A 24,154-nucleotide genomic window follows, 5' to 3' on the forward strand; every position below is an offset into this window, starting at 1 on the left:
TCTGGCTGATGTGCTACACCCCTGTGGTAATATTTGCTGAATTACCACTTTCTCCACGTTTGGGGAACACTAACCAGCAGGGAAGTATCAAAGTCTGATTGCAGAGTGGGAACTTCATTCATTTCCCCAGAACTGCCAGATGCCCTACTTGTGTTTGTGTGGATGTGTTTGTATATACTCTTCCTTCACCACAAAACAAACTACAGTTAGAGTTAGCTGCATCTGATCAAACAGCACATGAAAAAGGAGGTGGTAGTAGATTTGCACTCAAAACACCTATCTCATAACTGGCATTCTTTTACAGGTTTTTTGTGTTGTTTTTTTTTTTTTTTTTTTTTTTTTAATAAACAAATTGAACCAAAATTGATACCCATAAAAGCATTTGTGATTTGACCTTCTACAAGTTATATGTGCTCAATCAGAACTGCAGGCAAAGATCTGTTTTTTTCCAATGATAAGCAAGCATACCAGAAAAAAAAATATTCTGAGACACTCAGTTCTTTAATAACCCAACTTGAAGTCAAGGGCATCCTTCCTAGGCTAGAATACATTTTATTGAACAAAACTTTCTAATTAATTGCTGACAATATAAGAGCTGTGTCAGCAAAAGTCTCCACACTGCCTGTCTCTCCTTGCCACTCTGCCATGCAGCAAGATGGGAGCACAACAAAGCCCTGATTAAACCTTCCTTGTTGCAGGGCATCCTCAGTTTTCTCAGTGAAATATGTGCTCAGTCCCCACTGTCCTTGGTGGCTGAGGTTAGGCCATCTGCAGCAGGCGTGCAGCTGGCACGTGGAAATGGCATGAATGATGACGGGTAATGATTTAGCCAACATGACCCATCACTTGGGCAGCCAGTCAGAGACACAGATTATGATTAGTCTTATTGCATCCAGGCACAGAAGCTTTAGGATGCAGCAGGAGCAGCTGGATATTTATTCCAGGCCTAAAGTGTTGGAGATAGCATGACGTGTTGGGGAAGGAAACATCACCACACACCTGGCAATATCACAGCATCCTCCAAGAGCTCCCAGGTAAAGAAAGGCTCATTTTATCACCAGGCTTGTAGGCCAAGGATGAAAAAAGCTATGGAGAGCTGAGAAAATATCTGACCTTTGAAAAGTGAGACAGCTACCCAAATGCTGTCCTGAGAACATCAATAAGTTGAGACATAGATGTGCCAAGGGAAAGAAAGTCAAGTGTGTGCTCCCTGTGGAGCTCCTGCTCCATGGGTCAGTGAAGGAGCTTGTGGAGTAGACACAAGTTTAGCTGCTTTTGTTGTTTGCAATTACTCCCTTTGAAGTTACAGCCCTAACCAAATAAAGAAAATTGCTTGGGCACTGAATATTTAGGAAACCACTGTCCCACTGAGAGCAAAACAGCAGGGGGGAGGCAGGAGGAATGGGCTGTGCTCAGTACAGATCGAGTCCTGTGCAGCCTGTGCCATTATGAGTGGGTCAAGCAGAACTTTGCAGACCTCCCTTTCTCTTAATTTTTGCACTTCATTATTTTTTCCCCTAGGAAAAAAACAATGCAAACACAGTGGGTAAGACATTTAGGTCAAGACTTTCATAAACAGGATCCCAATGTTAGTCTCTGAACAAGTGACCTGATTTTTAAAAACACTAAGAAAGCAATATCTCCCACTGCCTTGAACAAACACTGGCCTTTTGAGTATCAGGTTATTTAGGGGGCTCAGCCTTACTTTCAAATCAAGTTTCATCTTCTCATATCACAGGCTCAGTACCAAGTCAGGAGTCCAATCTAATGAAGCTGCACGTGGGAGATCAGATCTGAGATGAACCCTAAAAAAACAAGGCTCCCAATTCACTCAAGCCAGCTAGGAAATCCTGAGTGCACATCAGCAAGCAGTGACTGATGTATTTACCTCATAGCTCAAATACCTACAATTTCCAGTAAACCACAAACATCCTCTTCATACACCTACAGGAATGCTCAATTTTGCAAGGTGCTTTTCCTAATCTCCATCTGAAGGTGCTCCTCTTCCTTGGTGGCAGAGGGAGCGTAGTGGATGGTTTAGCCCATCAAATTTTAAATAGATCAAGATGGCTTAAATCCCTCCCATGGCTTGCTACCTCTGTATATGTCTCCTTGCATTGGCTGGACAGAATTAGAAGCAGGGATAGCCTTTATTACGGTCAGGTTAGATTAGTGCTCATGGTTAGAACAGTGTCTCAGGGCTAAGGAACATCTGCTCCAGATTTGCTTTGAAACACCCAAAGAGAGCCTGTGCTGCCCTATTTCTCCCCATTCTCTGGCAGAGAGCCCTGCACCAGCCTACGTGTACCTTCTGCCTCCCACGTCACTGTGCGAGTTCCAAATTGACTGTCTGTGGTGCTCGGGGAAAAAAAAGAAATCGTCTCCTTTCTTATCGGCTTTTGAACAAGTTTCACTGCTGGAAAAAGAATTTCTATCCATATATTTCTGAATATAGAGGATGTACTCTATAAATCTTTAAAGAAATATTATGTGAAATGGAGCATTGATGGGTTTTGCATCTGAACTGAGACTGACACTCTGGAGCATTTTTCTTTGCCTTTTTACAACAAAAGACTGTATTAATTATTAGCAGAAATACAATACACAACTTAGGGACATGGGCTACCACATACAAAACTTGTTAACCTGGTTGTGCTGAGCATGACCACAGTCCGCAGCTCAGTACAGCTTCTATTTCTAGACTTACACTTAAGAGCCTAGCATGGATTTAACTCATTTCACAACCAGAGATACAAACTTTAAAATCCTCATTTGCTCAGCTCCCCAGGAGACAAAAAAAAGTGCCACATGAACACCAAAAAATGCGGCAGGACTAACAGAGGGATGCAGCATCTCTCCCAAGCAGTGATTACCTAACAACAGAGATCTGACAACCTCAGGCCACATTAGAGAAGACGAGAGCATGTGAAATGCATTTCTCTATACACTAGAGAACAAATGAAATAGTATATTAGGGATCAAATGCTGCAATAGCACAAGACTGATCCCAGTCTATCTCTGTGCACCATCAGCTCAGCCCCAACAAGGGCTGAATCTGACTTAATCTTTCACACAAACACCACCAAACATTGTTTCAATTGAAAAAGGCTTAGGGTGAGATTTACCTTGTTCCACACAAGTTCCTGCCACAACCACTGTCAAGACTCTTGCATGCACTAAAACACGACAGATACTAAATTATGAAGTGTGTTATATTTCTTTTCAAATGCAACTAACTAGTTTCTTTGAAGAAGACTTGCATCATTCTAAATTTTAATTCGGCTCCTGTTTGTCTAAAGCAGGCCTCTCGTTCCTCTGCCATCTCACTATGCTGTAGTCACTGAGGTTTTCCTAATACTACACACAGACAAGTTGATATTTTTATATACTTATAAAAAAAAAATAGATCAAGCTTTCTCAAACCTTGTTAGTGTTTGTCCCCTCCTTGCATCAGGAGCACATCCTGGTGACAAAAAGCTAAGCAGAGCTGAACGTACAAGGCTACAGACAAAGAGCAATAGGGAAGCAAATACGTAACAGAAATAAATTAGTCTCTTAATGAACAAAGACCCTGTTTCTGAATAAATGTCCTCAAGAGGAAGGAAAATCTGCAATGAAAACACAGGTTTTATAAAACACAGCTAATTTGCTAAATTGCCTCAGAACAGACTGGTATTTTTTTCATGAAGATTTCCATGGTTCCTCACATAAAGCACTCCAAAAGCCAATAATATAGTATCTGCTGCTTTTACACCTCACTGAGACACCTGGCAGACAGCACTTCATGACCTACGCTTGCATTCCAGGTGCTGGAGGTGATGATCCAACTTTTTGGCTGTTTGATGAGATGAGATCCGTGTCCAGTTCTTGCTATTTCCACTTTGTGATTTTTCTTTCAGCTGCCAACAAATTTTCAAACATATGATATGCCACAGATCTTGTGGTTTGGACTTCCTCCAGCACTTCACTAACATCTGCCAAATTCCTGTTAAATCCAACACTGGTTGATGAGCACTTTCCAATGGTGTGAAACTTAATGCAAGTAACTAGTGGAAGCTTGGGAGCAATTAAATTTTAATCAGAGGTAAGCTCAGTTTTCAGCATTGTGAGTTACCTCTGGTGTCTAAATAGCTAATATCTATAATAATACTCTTCTCCTCTTGTGATCAGCAGCACAGAGCCACAGAAAGGGAGAAAAATAACAGCTTAAGAAGTGCCCTCCCCAAGAAAGCCACTCACCATATTAATAACCTACGCAGCCTTTCTCTCTGACATGCCATCTGTATCCCAAATTATTCAGTTGTGTTTTCCAGGAAGGTCCAAGCATCTGCCTCTCTCCTGGCTGCCTCTCCTCAGCCTCCTGCCCAAGACAGGCTCTCATGCCCAGCCCTGTTAGCAGGGCTTTTGTCTCTCTGCTCTTCAGTGTGTGTCAGGCCAAAGGAGCAGGGCTAATATTCCCCTTTGAAATCCCAGACAGGTTTTTTTTGCTCTCCCTCCAGCACACACCAGGTCCTTGACTGTGAGCTGGCTTTTGCCTGGTTTCTTGGTCTCTCCCTCCAGCTGTGCCTGGAGCAGTGGGACACCCCCAATACTGCTCCAAATCCCCTCTCCCCGTGGGCTGTGAATTTACAGATCTCCTGCCAAAGTGTGCCTAATTCACAGCCTTCCCTATCCCTGTAAACATGCAGGACAGCACGATGGTTTCTCATAAAATAAATCAAGCCTTTCTACCGCTCGGTAAGTGACACATGCAAGATACAGTCCTTTCACAGTGCTGCCACAGCAGGCTCAAAGCTTTCCCACCGCTCTTCCAAGTTCAGAAATCTCCTGTTGCCAACCCAGAGCTATTTCTTTATGCACTCCAGCAGGACCAACATAGCAAGCAGAGTTCAGCACCTCCCAGGCTGTTCTTAAGGGAAAACGTAAGCCCCAAAACAGGGGTTGGTGGCTGAGGTCTGGGAAGCATTCAGAGAAAGTAGAAGGATCCCTGCAAAAGCCACACTTTGGTATGAATTCTTTGTCAGAATGTGGCCACACCATCAGAGCCAAGCGTCAGGGAAGCACAAAACACAGCAGTGGACTCCCTGGCCTCAGAACGCTCCATAGAAAGCAGAAGAGATAACAGAAGCTGGTGATTTTTTTTTATTTCTTTGTAAGTGAAAATATCCTAAACATCCTCAGCATGTGCAGCCTGGGGGAAGTTAGATGAACAGCTGCCTGGAACTGAGCACTAATTCATCCATTTTGCTTTCTGTTAATGAATACAGACAATGGAAAATCAGGAGATGCAGAAACTCCACAATTTTATGGATTTACAGACTGATTTTCTGTACCTCATCTAGTCATTTTTATGCCTGTGCAAAGTGATGGCACAGTTGGTGTAAAGTACTACCAAATTATCATAGGGATATTTTTACTCTCCATTTCCACTGGTACGGCAAATGGCTACAGGTGTCAAAGGCAAAAGAAAATATGCCTTTTAGGAGAGAAAAGGAATACTCAGTAGACCAAAAAAATGAAATGAATTTGCTATCCCCACTGCTGTTTCCAGGTAACGTGTGGGGATATGCACAGCTTTGCCTACAGGAAATTGTATTTACCTCTCCACCTCTGCCTGAAATTTTTCACATTTAAAGTGGTGTGCGACCAACAGGACCTATGTAGAGAAAGGCAGGAGCAGTATCAGCCCCAGCTGCAATCCTGTGCTGGAACAGCCTCTTTCACATTTCTCACCTGGTAGGACATGCTCCCTGCTGTGCATTCCTCTTCCTACATTACAGCCTGCAGCTCAAATCCAGCTGGATTAGTGACAAACGGCACCGGGCTCAAGGGGGGATTGAGCACAGAGCGAACAAACCACGTTCTGACTCGCACAGCCTCTCCTGGATTCCAGTTATAAATATTTTAACCAAAAAAACACTGTGTAGGGTAAGAGAAACATCTTCATAAAGTGTGTGTGCAGCTATGAGACAATTCTCTTTTTTCAGTTAACGGCATATTCTGAGGCCACGCTTATTACGACAAGACAAATATTCCCATGTGCAAATGCAAAATCCCTTTGAAGCTGAATACATACACCAAATCCCAAGTACTGTTTGGAAGAGGAAAGGGGAAATGTCATTTCCCACCAAGCCAGTGAGGATAATGCAGCCCAGCAGAAAGCCATTACAGTATGCACAGTTGAATAAACTATCCCTCTTCAAAAAATATACACAGAAACTCCTTGCACTGGTTTGCAGATTTTTAAAGCAAGAAGGCATCAGGAATCGTCTGCTCTGACCTCTGTGGGAACCAGCTGGTAGTGTTTCAGCCCGTGCCAAAAACTCAGGCTCTGGGGCTTGCATCACTGTCAGATCGGTCCAAGTGCTGAATCTGCCTGCTGAGAAAGCAGTGACTCTCAGCCAAAAATGGGTTTGCCACCCTTTGTCTTCAATAGGGGCACTCAGTGCACTGAGTTACTGCACACCTATGCCAGCTAAACCTCAGCACTATTAAGCAGAGCCCAACAGACTCACTATCGATCTCATCTGGTGACATTTCTGCACGCACGCACACAAAATCCACAGAAAAACAAGCAGCCCCATAGAAACTGCAGGTCAAGAACAGACAGGCAAAATCTTCCTTAAAAAAAAAAGAGAAAATCCCACCACTCTTCCAGGTGAAATTAGCTATGTCTATATTTGAGATCTAGAATGCAGTGAATACCACTGTCTCCAAAAACCATGGCAACCTGAAAATGTGAGCAATTTTTTATTCCTTTTTTTTTTTTTTTTTTTTTTTTAATAGTTCTTCACACTGCTGAAATTCCGGTGTTGTTTTTTAAGATAACAGTGTGGTGCCTTGGAGGCTCCAACCTGGAACGTGGCTGCTGGCTGAGCCATTAATAATTTCAGGGCTTTGGGAGATTTTGCACCATGTTTAGTTGGGTTTTTTCACTCAACTGCATTTAATCAAAGACTGCAGCTATTCCTCACTCACAGCCAGTATATCCATCTGTGTAACTCACCTTTGGAAGTTTTTTCTGTCTGAGAAATAGTCACATCCAGCACTGTGAGGTGTTTGGACTGCCTTTTTTTTTTTTTTTTTTTTTTCCCCTCTAGTGCTATATAACTTTTTTCCCCAATATTTTTTTTTACCTTTGTCCACTTAAAGGTGAAATACCATCAAACAAAAGCCAAACAACAATTTGCACTAGGGCAAGAGCCAAGAGAAAGTAGCAATTTACAGCTCTCTGCCTGAAGCAAGAGTAGAGATTACTGCCATTTAAACCCACTTCCACCTTGCAATTTCCACCATTTCCTGCTACTTTGCAGCCTGGTGTATTAAAAACCAAGACACCCAGAGCTGAGGTCTGATTTGAAGAGAAGCCCATGTCATTCTGCTTGGGAATTACATCATATTTCAAGGCAATGTACATCTTGCTGTGGACAAAATTAAGTCCAATAAAACCAATTTCCGCTCTGACATTATTTAAGCATGGCCACAATCAAATAGAGTAGAAAGCCAAATGAAAAACCCAAACACTAAAGTGATTTCATAGATGAAGGCCGAAAAGCTCCACTGATTTGAATCCCTCCTGCTAAAGATGGATGTCCTGCAGTATATTATGGTCTGTGCACTGTAAAATTCTGGGACTTTTTAGCTACACTCTTCATTTTAAGTGGATCATGTACTCTACACTCCCTTCTGCAACAGCTTAAATCCCACCATGCGATTATCTTTTCCTGTAATACCACACTTTTCAGAATAGCTGCACACCAGTATTGTGAATAAACCCCAACAAAAGAAATTTAAGGACAAAAGCAGCATTGAGGGATGCAGCCTCAATAACCACGCTGTGGTTCATTCTTGCTTGCGGCTGCTGCTGTAACTGTGTGAAGTACCTTTGCCTTTTGAAAAATGCTGCATAAAAATCTCTCAGTTATCCAGCCAGTAATAGCAGCTTCTTTAAAGATTTCTGATAAACTGCATTGGTTTTTAATAGGACACAGAGAAAAAAAATAATCTTAGCATCTTTGGACCTAATAAAAATTGCCTACGTATTTGTTTCTTTATTCTTCGCCCTACAGAAGACACACCCCATCCCCTGAGGCTGCAATAGAGAGGCAGAAGAAATTTTTGCTAAATCCTTGCTGAGCTGACAGTGACTTGCAGTCCCCAACTCCAAACCCTCTCATCTAGCACGTTATCAAATCCTCCCCCTTTGCTACTCATCCCGGCAGCCCTGACAGAGCTTAAAGAAACAAAGCTCACAAACAGATGCATCCGTGTCATTTAAATACAGGTTTGTAGGTACAACAAACCTCTTAACAACAAATTAAATGTTAGGATGTGCTTCCTCCTCCCTGCCAGCCGGGCTAGGCAGTGCATGGGGAAGCAGTAGCTGCACTACCACCCTGAGGACACAAAGAGCAGAGCCAAGGCTGCATCTCAGCCCTGCCTGCAGATTGCAGGGAGTGTGTCCAATCCTATTCTTTTTTTTTTTTTCCTTCTTGCTTTTCCCTCCTATTTCTGCCTCCCTCTATTTTTTTTTTTCTTTTTCTTTTTTGGAGGGGGGGGCAGGATGTGCGTGAACAAATGATAGCTCTGTGAAAATCAGAGAACAAAGAGAAGATCAAAGAAACAGGTAGGTAGATCATTATGTATCCCAGCTGGGACAAGAGTTTAAGCCTCCGGAGCTTACTTGCCAAGTTATTTTAGAGTTATGCCAAGAGAGCTGTGCCCTCTGAAGCTTTCTGGCATTAGGAAGTGTTGTGAGGCAAAGCAATGAGGTTTCCAGTGCTCCAGGAGGGATGTCAGGCTGCAGGAGCCATCAACTACACAGGCATCTAGTTAATTCAAGTGCAATTACGGTCAATAAAAGTTGTTAGTTACTTACATTTCTTTGGCATCTGAGTCCAAGAGATGCAGGTTTATGTACTGAGGCCCTCTGGGGCATGTGGGGCTTTGTGCGACTTTGAGGATTTTGGGGCAGAAACTGGGTTTGCTAAAGATCCATCTAACAACTCTGAGGTGCTCACAGAGCACTCTCTCCCTGTGCTGCAGCACTCCTGGGACAGTCAGTGCCTCTGGGAAGAGGCTGTACATGGACAATATATTGGAGATTTGGCTGGAAACGTGGGTCAAGAAAACAGCCTAGAAATACCACCACATCGCCAATGGGATCTGGCTGTAGAAAAACCCCAGGACTCTAAGTGCAGCTTGGGTTCTTCACTAGCAGCCCCTTCTGCTCTGCTTTTACTACCTCTGTGTTTGGAAATTCTCAAAGGCACAGTTCTGGGGGATGGAAGGATCTGCCTTGCTCAGCATGCACCTCTGTTCCTCTATCCCCACTGCTCACATACCGTGCTCTGTATTTTCCCAGCACCTCTTGCACAACTGAATGCAACCTGTACTAATTAAGCTCTTCACACAGCCCCTTGTTTCGTCCTGTGTTGCTTTTCCACTCACATCCTTATTCTTTTCCTATTCTATTAATTTGGGTTGGTTGGGGTTTTTTTTAAGGCTTGTAGCTTTGAGCCGCCTACAACTGGGGGTAAAGTGCTCTGTGCTAAGATGTTTTCCCTCCTTCCTGTGCCAGTGTTCTCTTAAAATCCAAACCCACGGCTCTGGGAATTTGTTTTCTGGATCTAATTTGTAATTGTCTGCACAGAAAACAGAAGGAAGATGTTAATTTCACTAGATACTGATTGCAAAAGTCAATATTCCTTGAGCCATTTGTGCCATTTCTCATCTTGACAATTCTTCCAGAAAAAAAATAAAATGTCAAAAAGTGCAAAATATTTTACTCATTATGCAGATTATCAACAATGATGCCTACAGAGCACAACAAACAAAAAGCATATTAAAGGATAAACCCATTTTCTTTTCTGCATGAAAAGGATAGGACCTGTATTTCAGTCATTAGCTGCTGATTTTGGAAATGTTTGTACATTAGTTACACTGCGCCAGCAATAATTGACCAGATCTACAACTGGCTTTTCTCTTTTCCTTCAAACCTAAGGGTTCTACAGAACCAAAGAGACCATTTCCCATTACTCAGAATAGCACATGAAATAAACAGTCACAAGGTTAGAGGGTGCCACAGTTTAAAAAATCACTTTCTACAGAAACTAGATATATGTGTGAGTGCATGAAATGATTAATCACACAACCAGCACAAGAAAACGTAAAAATAAAATCTGGTCTCCTGACAGCAAGCAGTGGCTCCTAGGCCATGCCCAGCTTTCCCCACTGTTTGGAAGGAGCAGCTCTTTATTAAAACCATGCCACAGGAAGGTGAAGCACTATGTGGGCACAGCAATGCCTGGAGATTGGGCTGGCCACATTGCTCCTGACAGGACTAGGCAAGTGAGAGACATCCTGCTTTAACTATTGGAGCATTCTGTCTTTCCTCTAGGAATCACAGACTTCTACTTCTCTAAAAGCTGTTTTAGCTCTTGCTCTTGTGTTCACTGGGCAAGGACAACAAGCAAGAGAGACAGACTGACAGCTCTGTGGTGGGCTGGCCCCTACTGCATCACTCCGCAGCACTTCAGCTCAGCAGCAAAATTTAGCATCCCACTTCCAGTTTCTAGAAACACAAACACTTTTATGTGATTTACGTGCACTCTGCATGTTCTACAAACACAACAGCAAAACCAGAGACTTCAGGTACTCCGACCATTGTGATGGCAGCAAGCAGGAGAGCCTATCCTGAGCAACAAGGACACACTGTGGCTGTGCATGCAGAACTCACTGCTCCATGGGGCCTCAAGAAGATGGCATCAGATCTCATTAAATGTTTAGGATCCTAATTTTCTAGTGATTTCAATGGGCAGGTGAGCATCAAAAAGAAACCAATGGTCAGGTAAGAGTTTGAAGGTTGGCCTCAGCACAAAGATCTCTAATTAAGTGCATTAAGTGAGTGGACAGGAGAGCACAGCCCTGATGCTGCTGCAGAACCTGCAGCTTCCCCCAGGAACCATTTCACTGCAAGCAGCAAGCAGAGGAGAACTGACACAGAAGCCCTGCATCTGAAAGCAGGGCCTCAAGATTTCGCTGTGAGCAAAGAATAAAATCTCTTCCCCCTAAACAAGGCTCAACACCTGCCACTCTCCTGTCTCCAGCCTTTGTTCGCTCCAGTAATGAACACCTTTGTACAAATAGCTGTAGATTAGAAAAGGAATTAACCTCCAAACAAAGGAGAAGCTTAATTAAGCATTGCACTGAAAGAAAACAGAGGGGAAGTACAGGTTAAAAAAAAAAAAAAAAGACAGCTGCGCAGACTTAATTCCATTTTTTCCTCTTGTAGGTCATTTTACTCAATGTAATTTCCTTTCTGTATTTGCACGATTCTGTTGCTGAGGCACTACCCATTAACAGAAGGGGTTTTCTTGCTTTCCATTCACTTGTACCTTTTTTAATGCTTTGCATTACAAGCCCTCCATCAAAAAAAATAATAAAATAAAGCAAAACAGATTTAAATTAGACTTTGGGAGTATGCCATTTCATATACTTCTCCCCAGAGAGCTTCAGCTAATTAAACAAATGATTGCAAAATACTCACAATGTCAACCCTGTCAGCTTATATGCAAAATATCTACACCAAGCTGTGGTTATTTAACCAAACACAATGTGAGGAGCAAAGTCCTTTGAAGATAAGCACAAACCTTAGGCTGTAAGGGGACACTTTTTAAAACCATGGGTGGATTATTGGGAGACAATGGACTCAGACTGTCCCAGCCCATGGCCTCAGGAGCCAGCAGGCACAGCCACACCAATCTGAAAAGGACAGGAGCTGAAGATCTGGGTGACTAGGATGAGGAGACTTCAACACATTCCAAAAATGGATGAGAACACTGAGCTGCTCTTGACATTTAGGCTGAGCTCTATATTACTGCTAGGAGGACAGGGTAGGAGTAGTTAATGATGATGAAGGAAATATCCGGACTTTTTCGCTATTAAATTGCAGCAGCTCAGAGCAAAAGCTGGAAAGAAGCAAGCAGATAGAAATAGGTGCCTGGAGTAGGAAAGCAGGAATATAAATGTTATGTGATTAGTCTGTGCATAGCTGCTGGAGGCAGTGAAAGTCTCAATTGTCTAAAGCTAAAGGATTTTAAATTTCTCTACACATTACATAACAATCTTCTTAAAATCTGCACCCCCACCCCTATTTTTTCCATCCCATCTTGATCTTGCCTTCTTCTACTCTAAGCCATGCAGCTTGCCCAAGAAGCTCTGTACCCATCCTCTCTGCACAGAGCCTGCTGCCTGTTTCTACCCTCTGCTACTCTTTATTCCTCCCATTTTCTCCTTTACACCACACACCTCCAGCACGAAGCACACACTGACTCTCAGGACTGAGTACTCCTTTCCCTCTCCCCACTCCATCCTCCTGCTCTTGTCTCAGATTATGTTTGATTCGCCCAAGGAAGAGACACTTCCCAGACCTTAGCTTCCAGAAGGATTTTATGATCAGGTGTATGCAACAAGGTCTAACATAAATTATTACGGACTTAGCTAGGAAAAGGCAACATGAACTTTCCTAAAGCCTTGTTAAGGGTCACAAGAACCCACTGCACAAGGTTTGAGCAAAAAGAACAGTGAGGAGGGAAGGCAGAGGATAAGGGAGAAAAGGTTGCTGTGCTCATCATGGCAGGGTCACAGGCTGAAGCCGATGTTAAAAAGGACTAACAAAGTTCAGGTGCTGGCAAACCTCAGATGGGTTTCCCAGCCCTACTTGAGGACTGCTGCTTGCTGTAGCTCTGGCAAACTGGACTGATCTCAGCTGGGTGGAGCTGCTTGCACAGCACCCCTCGATTTAGGAGGTGAGATTAGCAGGGGATAAGCCTCACCTGCCTGATCCAGGTGCAAACCCGGCTCTGTTTCATTGAATGTTTGAAACTGAGAGACAACGGTACCAGGCAAATATTATTATCTATTGTCAGGTGCCATGACCATGATAACCCTGAGAATACTCCTGAGGGTATTGTCCTGGCTGAATCAGTGAGGTGCAAGGGACAGCAGAATTGAGGAGAGTTCCTACAACAGCCCTCCTCTGTGGATGCTTCATGCCTTGGCAGCGGTATTAATGAGAAAACATTTTTGAAAGGGGAAACTCAGTTCAGAACATTTCTTCAGGAGAAATGCCAAAATCCTTCCTTTTTTACTTTACTTGTTGTGTAAATATTTTCATAATGCTTATCAATACAGTCTGTAGAGTGTATTTGTTAAAATAACCAGCATGGACATCAGTGTCTTGCTCAGGACTCTGGCCTTTTCTCGAACTCCATACACTGGAGCTAATGCATCATTTGCCATTTTACTTTGTGTTTGGTGCTGGCCACATTGCAGGCTCTTAGCAAATCAAGCTAAATGAATGAGAAAGTACCAAAATCACATAATAGACACCAGCACTGGAAATGGTCAGGAAATAGGAATTAAGGATGAATGCTCTGTTTACATGATTCAAACACATTAAGGCGTGAGGAAGCTGTGAAATTCTTCACTGTACGTGCTTGGTAAAAGCATTCAGCTTGCTTCTGCCAGATTCCCTCTTAGCAGTACTAGTTCCAGAATCCAACTGCTGAGCAATTTTAAAGTTCAGTGAACAAATTGTTTCAATTGTTTGGTTTTCTCCCATTTTCTGTGTGAATTATTCTCAAATTCAAGCTTAGTTTTTGCTTCTAAATGTGAGCAACAATCTGAGGAGGCTCTAATCAAAATGGTGCATTAACTTCTCCCCCCACCCCAATTTCTTCAATGTACATAACCCAGCCTGCATAGTTATGGTCACAAAATATTAACATAATGTACCTCTTCCTTAGCAACAGCTATAGTGTCAGGGGAATGCAGCCCATAATAATACAGCTTGATCTAGAAACACAATAAAATATAAATAAGCTTGTTACACTTCAGTGGCAAACAGGATTCCACTGTGAAGGGCCTTCATGAATTTAGAAACCTCATCTTCTTTTTACTCTCCAACACAGATTATTTAGAAGGAGATTTATGGGCACACATTCCCTTTTATTCCTGAAAATGAAATGTAATTGTTTACTCAGTAACAGTGTTATTTTGCTGCATGTCTACTACTAAATTTGTGGGCATAATACAGTCACACACACACACTCATCTGTGGAAAGCAGTGCTCATAATGAGATAAACATGAAACCAGGGCTCTGAGAAAATCCAAAGGGGAGACTGCCATGAGAGCAGCCATAGCTGTGGTCATTTTCTAGTGAAGAAAGCCCAAGCAATTTTCTGGGGAAAAAAAAAAAAAAAAACACACCCAGCTGCTGTGAATTACTACTAATTAACATGATTAATCTATAAGCCTTTACCTATCTGCAAAAACCCAGCATCCCTGCCTGGGTACGGGCAAAGTCTTCCTCTTGCCCCAGGTCCAGCTGTTTCTCTCCATCCCTGAAAGCTCCTTGGCCAACAGCCCCATGGCTGCTGCACCTTATCCTGCACGCTGGCCCTCTAACCCTTGTAACTGCAGCTAATCAACCTTAGAATCTGCTTTTACAGGCACTAAGATCTTCCAAATACTGCTTCTTGTGAGTTTTCAAGGAGAACAAACTACAACAAGCCAATTTGAAGGCAGCAACAAACCATTAGGAGCTAGAGGATAGCAGTCTTTCTCTTCTGAGCAAATACTAAGGTTTTCAAGCCAAATTTACTTGGCTGAAAGTCATAAAATATGAGGACTCTTATGAGGGAGCCAAGTTACAATCTTAGCATGGTGTTCCATAATCAGTAAATCAGCATTAAGTGTGCATTTATTAAGGCTGGGATTTTCAAAAGCACTTTCTAAGAGTGAGGTACACAATTCACAGGTATAAGTTTCCCTCTGAATGGATTATATCAGATTACTAGGATTCCCTGCAACAAACAAGACACAAAGAAAAGAATAAAAATTCAACACTCCACTTTGAGGAAATCCAGGGGCCAGAACAGGCTTGAAATCCAGACATTCTGTAAAGCATCAGATCAATGTCTCTGGTGGAAATCTCTTATTTCCAACAATATCTTATTCAGCCAAGGATCATTCCAAGAGCCAACTGCTTTAAAAAAACCTGCTTACCTACAGAAAATCCCACTGCACAGTTGAAGAGCCATCAAATAAGCACAAAACTCTTTGACTCAGTGCTGTCAAGAGTAGTATGTCTGAGCCTAACGTGATTTGCTTCTGATTGGGAAATCATCTGCCTGCCTTTCTACAGCACTGCTGATAAACTTCTACAAGAACATGGTAAACTATATTTCTACATTTTACTGAAAAGCAGACAGACCACACCATTGGATAGCTCGGGTCTTTAGAAGTTGCTGTTCCTAACTTGCCGTTAACTAGAACATTTTCCACATTTTTAATGTTTCCTTTTTTGTAAGGGTGATTTGCTTTCTGTGAATACATCATACACACAGTGAAAGATAACAGCAACAGAAACTCACAGACTCACAGAATAGTTTGGAAGAGGGTTGGAAGGGACCCTAAGGATTATCTGGTTCCAACCCTCCTGTCATGGGCAGGGACACCAATGCACTAGACCAGGCAGCTCAGAGCCCCATCCAGCCTGGCCTTGAACACTTCCAGGGATGGGACATCACAGCTGCTCGGGGCAACCTCTGCCAGTGCCTCACCACACTCACAAGTAAAGAATTTGTTTCTAATGTCTCTTTCAGTTTAGAGCCATTAGTCCCTGTCCTGTTGCAACAAGCCCTGCTAAAATGTTTGTTACCATCTTTCCTGTAGGCTCCCTGAAAGTGCTGGAAGGTCTCCTGGGAGCCTTCTCTTCTCCATGCTGAGCAAGGCCAACTCTCAGCCTGCTTTCATGGCAAAGCTGCTTCAGACCCCTGATCATTATACACGATAACAGTATTGCATATCACAGCATTAATAATAAATATGTATAAAAGGCAATCTCGCCAACCCGATCTTCTGAATTTGTACTTACTTGTGAATATATACAAACCCTCCACTGAACAAATGGGATGTCTCACTCCAACACAGCCACATGTTTCCAGAGAAACCCTTTAGATAACAGGGGTTTCATATCCTCCATCCTTCCAGGTGACGATGACACCCTTCAGCTGTGTCATGGAGCCTTCTCTAGGTAGGCTACACATGACACAGTGCAAGAGATGACACAACACACGGCAAAGGATGCCAGCAGCATGGCTGCAGTGGCAAATCCTGGCTCTCCAGGGGCTAAGCTCCTTGTGGCAGAGGGCTCCCACAGGAAGTGCTGCCTCACATCATGCACCTTTTTAACATCTCTGGATGTGTAAAACGAAGGCCAGTTATGCCTCTCAATCAAAGCACTGCAGACCAATCCTAGTCTCTTTCACACAGGCACGTGGCTTAGGAAATCAGTGAACCTGAAATTTGATCTCTCATATGATTTATTTGCCATCTTCTCCCATTACACAAATATAAATATAACAGGCATTTTTCTGCAGCCCTGAAATGATTCAGAATTAATACCAGATGACAAAATGGACCATGTACCAGGAGGGGAAAAGTTACAGTAAAAGCTCCTTCCCATTAATGGGGCCATTCATTCATATGCCCACTATTCCACAGGGGAACTGGACATAAATTATGTATTTGACATCTAGTTATAGACGATTATATCTGACATAATGAAGTTATAATGGAAGGAGTTTGCACATTGTTTGGTTATTAAGTGCCCATTTCTTGTCCCTGCACCAGGTGCAATGGTGATAGGCCATACAAATCATCCAGAAGAAATGCCAAAATGGGCTCCCTTACTGATAAAGCACCACACATGTTTATTAATTTAACAGCTTGTCTTATGTCTCCCCCATCTGCTCATTTAAAACAGCTATTTGCCCTATAAATATTTCAGGAAGAGAAGTGTAGCCAAAAATTAGTCTGGCAGAAAAGGGAAAAAAAAAGTTTGAGAAAGGGTCTGGTGCTGTATGCAGCACTACATTCTTTTTTTCACATTGCTCTGGTTCAACAGCTTTTTTTCAAGCTGGTAATAGGACATTCACTTTAGATTAGTGATGCTTGAGGGTGCAGCACCATAGCTGACTCTACTTTCCAGCTGTTGCCATTGTCAGATGGGGGAAAACTTCCACCACTGATGGCGAGTGGCAAAACTCAGTGCAGCGGAAAACTAAATCCACTGTCAAAAGAATCTCCTGGGTGCATGTCCATGTCCATTTTGAGCTTCTCAGGTCATACAGTGGCTTCAAACAGCCTACAAAGAGTAAGATTGCAAGGCATCTTTAAATCACAGTTCAGGCTGATCTCCATTGCAAAACTCCTTTACAAGGCAACAGCTAGCTGGTAAAAAAACAAACCTCCTTTAAAAGTGCCCTTTTAAATCTTTTTTTTTCAGATGGCTAAGAATAATGGAAAAGGTGTTAAATATCACTCAGACTTTTCCTCCTCCCTTCCCCAAAATCCTTAAATATTTTCAAGTGTAAATACTTTGAACAGTTTCCACCAGCACACAGGAGTTAGCACTCCTCCTTGAGAGACTTTGTTAGCTCCAGCTTTCTGCTAGAGCAAATGCTGTTATCTTATAAATAAACAGCAATGCCCCAAGGTGCTCCTCTGCAGTGAAAACACACATTCCAGAGAAATCAGAGCAACAGTTCAGCACCACAGTGAAAACCAAAACGGTGAGGGGGCTGCAATTAACTCTTTCTGACTTGGAGAGCTACAGGATGCAAGGCAGGACCTCACTGATGGCAACAAGCAAACGGAACTACAGGCTGGCTGCAAGATTTCCAGGAGCTCTAGCTGCTCTGGTCGTGATGCCCATTAGCCCCACCCATGATACCTAATGAGAAATTAATAAATATGGAGCATGACCCATGTTCAAACCAGCTGCCTGCACCAGGAACACCAGTGTAGTTCAGAAAGGTGGACGTTTCACTACGGACCTGAGCCACAATGGGAGATTTTCTGAGAGCTCTGCATAAAACTGAGAAAAGTATTGTATCAGCTCACTCATCCCTTCACCATTTTCAGGACTCAAACAAGCTCCGTATCTGGCAGTAGATTCCTGCATCGAAATCTACCACCCTGCCCAAAACCTACCCCATTGCAACGCCGACCTGTTTGGAGGTGGATATCCAGCCTCCAATGACGCTGCCAATCACACACAAGAAAAAGAAAAACCCAACAAAACAGAACTCAAATGAAAAGCAAACAAACAGCAAAGGAACACAACAAACAAATCTCTGTAGACAGATTCAAGAATAGACTTTGAAACACGGCAGCTGCAAATTCACAGTACACATGAGGCTTGTAGTCATTGCAAAACATTTCCACTAATGGTGCAGGTGTGGTGACAGTCACCTCCCTTCCACCCAGCTGGTACAACACCAGTTCCCTGCATGCCTCTTACACACTGCTTTCCTAAGAGCCACATGAGATAACTGAATGGTGCTGGCTTGCTGCAATGAGCACTCACAGCCCATGCTGGAGTGAGGGGGATGCCCTACTGGGCTCAGGGCAGCCACAAAAGGGAAGCCCTGAGAGATGTCATCCTTGAAAAAAAGGCCGAGCAAAACCAAGGTACACGACCAAGGAAGAGCAGGACACAATACGGCACTCCAGAATTGCACAGAGAAAAGGGAATGAAGGTCCTGAATATAGGAGGCCCCAAACAGCATTCACTGCATGGTCCTTTCTTGGCTTAAAGGCATCAAATTAGCCTCTCCCCTGGCTCCTCCACCTGAATGATGTGAGCAAAATAATATTGCCTTAAGAAGCTGGAAACATATAGCTAACTCAGAAGGAGCAGGATGAGTAAAAGCAGGATTTCTGAGAGCAGTAGAGGGATGCTGTGAAGGACTCCTGAGCTGAGAGAACGCCTTCTCCAGTGGCACTCCAGCAGAAAATGAAAAAGCCTGGAAACCAAAGGTGCCTGGCCAGTGCTGGCTCACAGCTGGGAGTCCTGAACAGCACCTCTCTCATGGTGCTGGACCTGGGGAGGGAGAGGCAGGCAAGCTGGTGTCTCAAGGCCTGGTGAGCATGGATACATGACCCCATGTGTCAGCTTGAATTAAGGCAAGGAGTGCCACTGGGCCTGGCTGCCCAGCTCTCCCCTTCCTCTGGACCTGGGAAGGAGCGCTGGGGCTGTGCAGTGAGCCCAGCTGTCAGATCCTCCTACATCATCCACAACGCCATCGACCCTCTCGGGACCTTCGGGAGGGAAAAAACAAAGAAGACCCAGAATGCATACTTACAAAAAGCCTACTCTGTTTCTGGTTATAAGATTTCAATGTGCTTCTGCTGTTCAGGAAAGGTTCTCTCTCAGAGACTGCAAATGCAAAGGGGAGAAAAAATGGCAGAATGGATCCAGGTTTTGAAGAAAGAAAGCACAAAGGGTGCTTTTCTAAGCACTAAGATGGAAAAGAAAGGTGCAAACCCAGGAAAACCTCTGGCTCCCTGACATGCTGTCTAAGGACTAGAGCCAGATTCTGTGTTTATGGAGTATGAAACTGATAAGGAAGGTTTATGGTAAAACCTCTCAAGTGCCACAACAACCTTCCTGGCTAGAGAAATCTGCACAGAAGGGTAAGAGCTTCCTGTGCATCCCTTATTTGCTATTTATTTCTGGAACTGGGGACCAGTTCAGAGTTTTGCTTATCAGGTAATGTTTAGGAAATATACTGACTTTAAACATAACAATCTCCAAAATAACTACTATTTGGACTTCAACTTAGGAGGAAACCTTTGCAAAACATCAGCTCAACAGGGCAGGAGAGTTTCTCAGGCTGCCTAGCTTTAAATGCCAGGCATACATTTCAAGTTTTAGATGATTCCACATATATGTTAAAATCTGCTTCTACACAGCTTTATAAATAGTTTTAGTGCACACATTTGGTGCGTTTAATTCACCTCTTTACAGTGTTTTAGTACCTGGCAGAATTTGAATATAAACGTTTGATTTAATTTATTGCTATATAGGATAATTCTATAAAATCCCTTTCTAAGCCAGAGTATCAGTGTCATTCTCATCTATGAAACTCCTTGCTATTGTCAGTAACCAGTGATCCATTTTTAAACACAGGTTTAATCTTCAGTCTATGATATCACAGCCTGAAGTCTCAGCTATGCCTGGAATTATTCTGTACAAAGAAGGTGTAAACACATGCATAAAAATCATGTAGTTGGATTGAAAGGAGGTGTAAAAATAGTAGCTAACAGTGCTTCATATATGGAACTAATTTTACAATAGCCTCAAATCAAAAAGTGGGTGGGGACTAGGAAGTGTCTTGATGAAAAATGCTGATTCAAGGCTTCATTTCTATTCAGTGATGTACAGTGTCATTACTGGGTGGCTGCACAGAGCAGTGGCTCAGAGTAATTACCCTGTAATGCACAGTGACACTAATGTACTAGTAAACTACTGCAGTTTATACTCTATTCACCACCAGCGTCAGGACTCTGAAAGGCAGGTAAAAATCCCCTGCATGCATAAACAATGTGTGTAAATGTCACCAGTGATAAAATCTTTAAAAAGGAGAAGGAAGAGGCAGTTACAAATAAATCTGTCAGCTGAGAATTGCCAACTGCATAGACCCACAGGAGCACTAAAGCTGTATCTTTTTTCGATAATACAGGAAGGAAAGATGCTTCTCTTAAAGCCTCCTACCCAGGTTCTACTTCCATTTATTACAATTAAAACTGTATGGTGGCTGCTTCTTTTTGCCACTCTAAGTGCAAGATTGGCCTGCACCTGGTGTTCAGCTTAGTGCAAGGGGAAGCATGGAAGGGAAATGAAGAGCATCAAAAGAGTAGCCAGAAGCATTCGTGGTTTATGCTGACTGTCATAATGCTGCTCTGGTTTTAGAGATCCAGCTGTAAGAAATGTGGAGGAACACAAGCTTAAGGACAAGTGTTTTTGACTCCTTGGTTTAAAACAGCTCTTGTGCTTACAGGATAAAGCTTGGAACACGATCCAAGCATATCCTAAGGTGTCAGAAAAAGCAGACAAACAAAAAGGAATCAAAAGCCTAATATACTTAGGGAAAAACATTATTACAATACTCCAATGGATTTTGGATGCTGAGGCTAGAAATGAGGCAGAAGAGCTACACAAACCACATCCCAGGGCCAGAGGAAAGCCTTGCTCTTCACCCTGGAGACAGTACCAATTTCTACGTCTTTAACAGCCCCTAGTCTCCAGCTAATAGATTGATGCCTCCAGAGCTAGCTTTCTCTCTCGCCCCCTCCTATTAAGTTACACAAGAGGATTCAAGTCCTTTTACCAGCAGACAGCAGCAGTAATGCTAGTCCTTCCACCATGAGCAGCTCCTCCTTGAAGGTCTCTCAGCTAGGGGGGTGGAGGCCCTGGTGAAAGCTGTCAGTGTAGCAGTTCATGTTGGATAAACTCTATTTTACCCTCTCTGCAAGCACTGCAACTGTTCTGCCTGACCCACTTTGCCCTGCTCCTGGTGGCACTGCCATTTATCTTGCTGAGGTAGCTCTGCCCTCATGAATGGCAGATCACTGAAGAGTTTTGTAAGTCCTTAGCTCTTTCAGCTTGGAGAAAGCAAGACACAGGTTCTCTGCTGCTATTCAGCATCCTTCAATCTTCTGTAGTCTGTTCAGATGCCAAGGGAAGGATTTACATTGACCTATTCTAAGTAAGCTCTGATTCATCACCTCAATGACAGACTAGAGCAAGAAGGTCCTGCAAGTCATAACTGTCTCTGCCTCACTAGAGTGCTCTGCTATAAAAGCAAGGTAGTAAATTTTACCACGGTACTGGAGGTTTTCAAATTACTTAGAAGAAGCTGACGATCTCAAATGCACGTGTCAAATCCCAGCATAGTTCACTTAAAGCTGAATGGAGGCTGTGGACTGCCAGGAGACTGTACACATTGCTAGACCAGATGTGGAGAGAGCACTGTGAATCTGGCATCCTCACACCACCCAGCACATGGCTCCACCTTGCATTTTTCAGCTGAGAGCAGTTATAGAAACATGTGCAGACACAAACACACATCAACAGCCTCACAGTGCCTTGGCAGAATGGTGACAATCACCACACAGGTCAATTTGGAATTCTTTCTGCCACTGTAGCACCCTTTGAAGAGTGGGGAAAAAGGGACAAAACCCAAACCTAAGGTACAGAATATCACCATGCTATTACACTTTTGCTGTCCTCTTCCTCCCCTTCTCCCACAAAATTCCCTGGGTTTGATGTTCATATAGACTTGCAGAGTTGACCAAGAAATCCCTTCATACTCCTGCATGATTTTCGCTTTGTAATTATCTATTCCAAGAAGAACAAGCTATTTACTTCAATATCATACCTGAATGTTGACCAGCTTAACCGAAAGGAGCAAAGGGAGAAGTCTGCACCACCACATATGCTTGCTTTGAGAACAAACTCATTTCCCCAGGCCTCAGGGACAAACACTGGGGGCTCAGCACTAGAGAACGATCCTCCAAATGGGGCAGAGAAATCAAGGGCTTGCATTCATACTGCTTTATTTGCAGCATTCAAGACAGGCACTTGTCTTAGCAGGGCTATCCTGGACTTACTCTGTACATACCAGTTACTAGCATCACTCCCCAGAGCAATCATCCCACCTAAAATTTGAGTCATCCTCTATAATGAACAACTCCTCATCAAGTTTAGAAAAAAACCCTCCAAGCAACAGCAATGCAGACTGAATCCAGGCTTGAACCACTGCACAACCTGCTCTGTACCTTTTACTCACCTGAGGGGCAGCTGAAATCTGCCCTTTTGCATTTTGCCGTCAGCTCTCCGTGCCTTTGCACTGCCATTAGGAAGAGAAAGTGCAAGACACAGGGCAGGACCTAAGGTGTACCTGTCCCTGTAGGTTTAGGAAATGTACTGAAGAGCAAACCACCATGTGAAGTGATGGGATGTTCAAAGCAATGTAATGGAACACATGGGACACTGTCATCTCACATATGTCTCTCCTACAGGAATTAAGTTCCTCCCCAGAGTGTCCTCGGATGGAGGGTGACAGCTTGGCCATGGAGGCTCAGTGAGCCAGTGAGGGATGTCCACCCATGCCTGTGGCTGGTTTGGAATGCGAGTGAATGGAGACTGTCCCACTGACTCACCCTTGGATGACGGTCTCTCCAGATCCGAATCCAGGTGGATCGGTGGGGCAATGTAGGAAACCTGCCCGTGGTGAGCCTGCCCTGTGGACAAATAAGTGGTTTAGTTCTGCTGTTTCCCACAGAGATCTATCAGGGCTATAGTCAAATACACAGCATTTGGATTAAAAACAGGTTCGCAAGTATTTGTTCTCGGTGTTTTTCACAAAGAATTTCCATTTTGTGGAGGCACCTTGTGACAAGCTGAAACCACTTCCATCTCTCACTTCTTCCTTGCAGACATGGGTACTCTAGTGAACTTTAGTTACACCTGCTTTACCACTACTCCGTCTGCTTTACACCATGTTCTCTTGCTTTCTCTCTCTCTCTCTCTATATATATATATATATGCTATGCAAGAAAACCCAATTTCACACAAGCTCATTCAATCTGTTAATGTCACTTTAAGAGGGAAACAAGCACTCCTATGTCACAGTCATTTTTGAAGGAAGCATGGTAGGAAGCACAATCCCACCTGTTTGTCCCACCTGCAGGAGACACACATCATTTTTCAGAGCTCAGAATTGTTTTCACATGAGTAGAAGATCTTTTGATTCCCAACACCATCATGCATTTTCTCAGTTGCTAAAGACTCAATCCTTCCCCAGCAATTTGGAGGTAACTATATCAAGAAACTTCTATTTATAATAAAAGCCTTTTTTTATAATTCATCTATTTACTGTACCAATTTACAGGGTTGTTAATCTCTTCTTCTAAACATGGAAAGTTAATGACACATAGATTATGATAACAGTTAGAGTAACCTTCCCATTTCAAGTAATATTCGTTCTGCAATAAAAGCAGTTGATTCCTCTTAAGAGACACATTCCAAATAATTAATACAGCTCCCTGTTGACACTTGCTGTTGTTGCTTCAAGCAATTTCCAACCTAGCGTCACAGGCAGAGGAGCAGCAGTACAGTCTTCAGGCTTCTTTGTAATGACATCCAGGAATACCACAAGCACAGTATGCTGGTGCACATAATATGTTGAAAACATCTCTTCAGGGAGATAAAATATTAATGGAAAGGGAAAAAAAAAA

The 24,154-nt window shown here is 43.1% G+C and overlaps 1 protein-coding gene across 1 annotated transcript in view; it reads right to left on the bottom strand.

The window, feature by feature from the left end:
- Positions 1–24,154, bottom strand: part of ADGRL3 (adhesion G protein-coupled receptor L3) — a 480,164-nt gene that overhangs the window by 109,616 nt on the left and 346,394 nt on the right. The window contains exon 7 of the mRNA XM_066317961.1: positions 23,078–23,158. Within this exon, the coding sequence (XP_066174058.1) occupies positions 23,078–23,158 (81 nt within the window). The remainder of the gene's footprint in view (positions 1–23,077; positions 23,159–24,154) is intronic.

Source organism: Sylvia atricapilla, chromosome 4 (assembly GCF_009819655.1).
Source record: "Sylvia atricapilla isolate bSylAtr1 chromosome 4, bSylAtr1.pri, whole genome shotgun sequence".
Lineage (NCBI taxonomy): Eukaryota > Metazoa > Chordata > Aves > Passeriformes > Sylviidae > Sylvia > Sylvia atricapilla.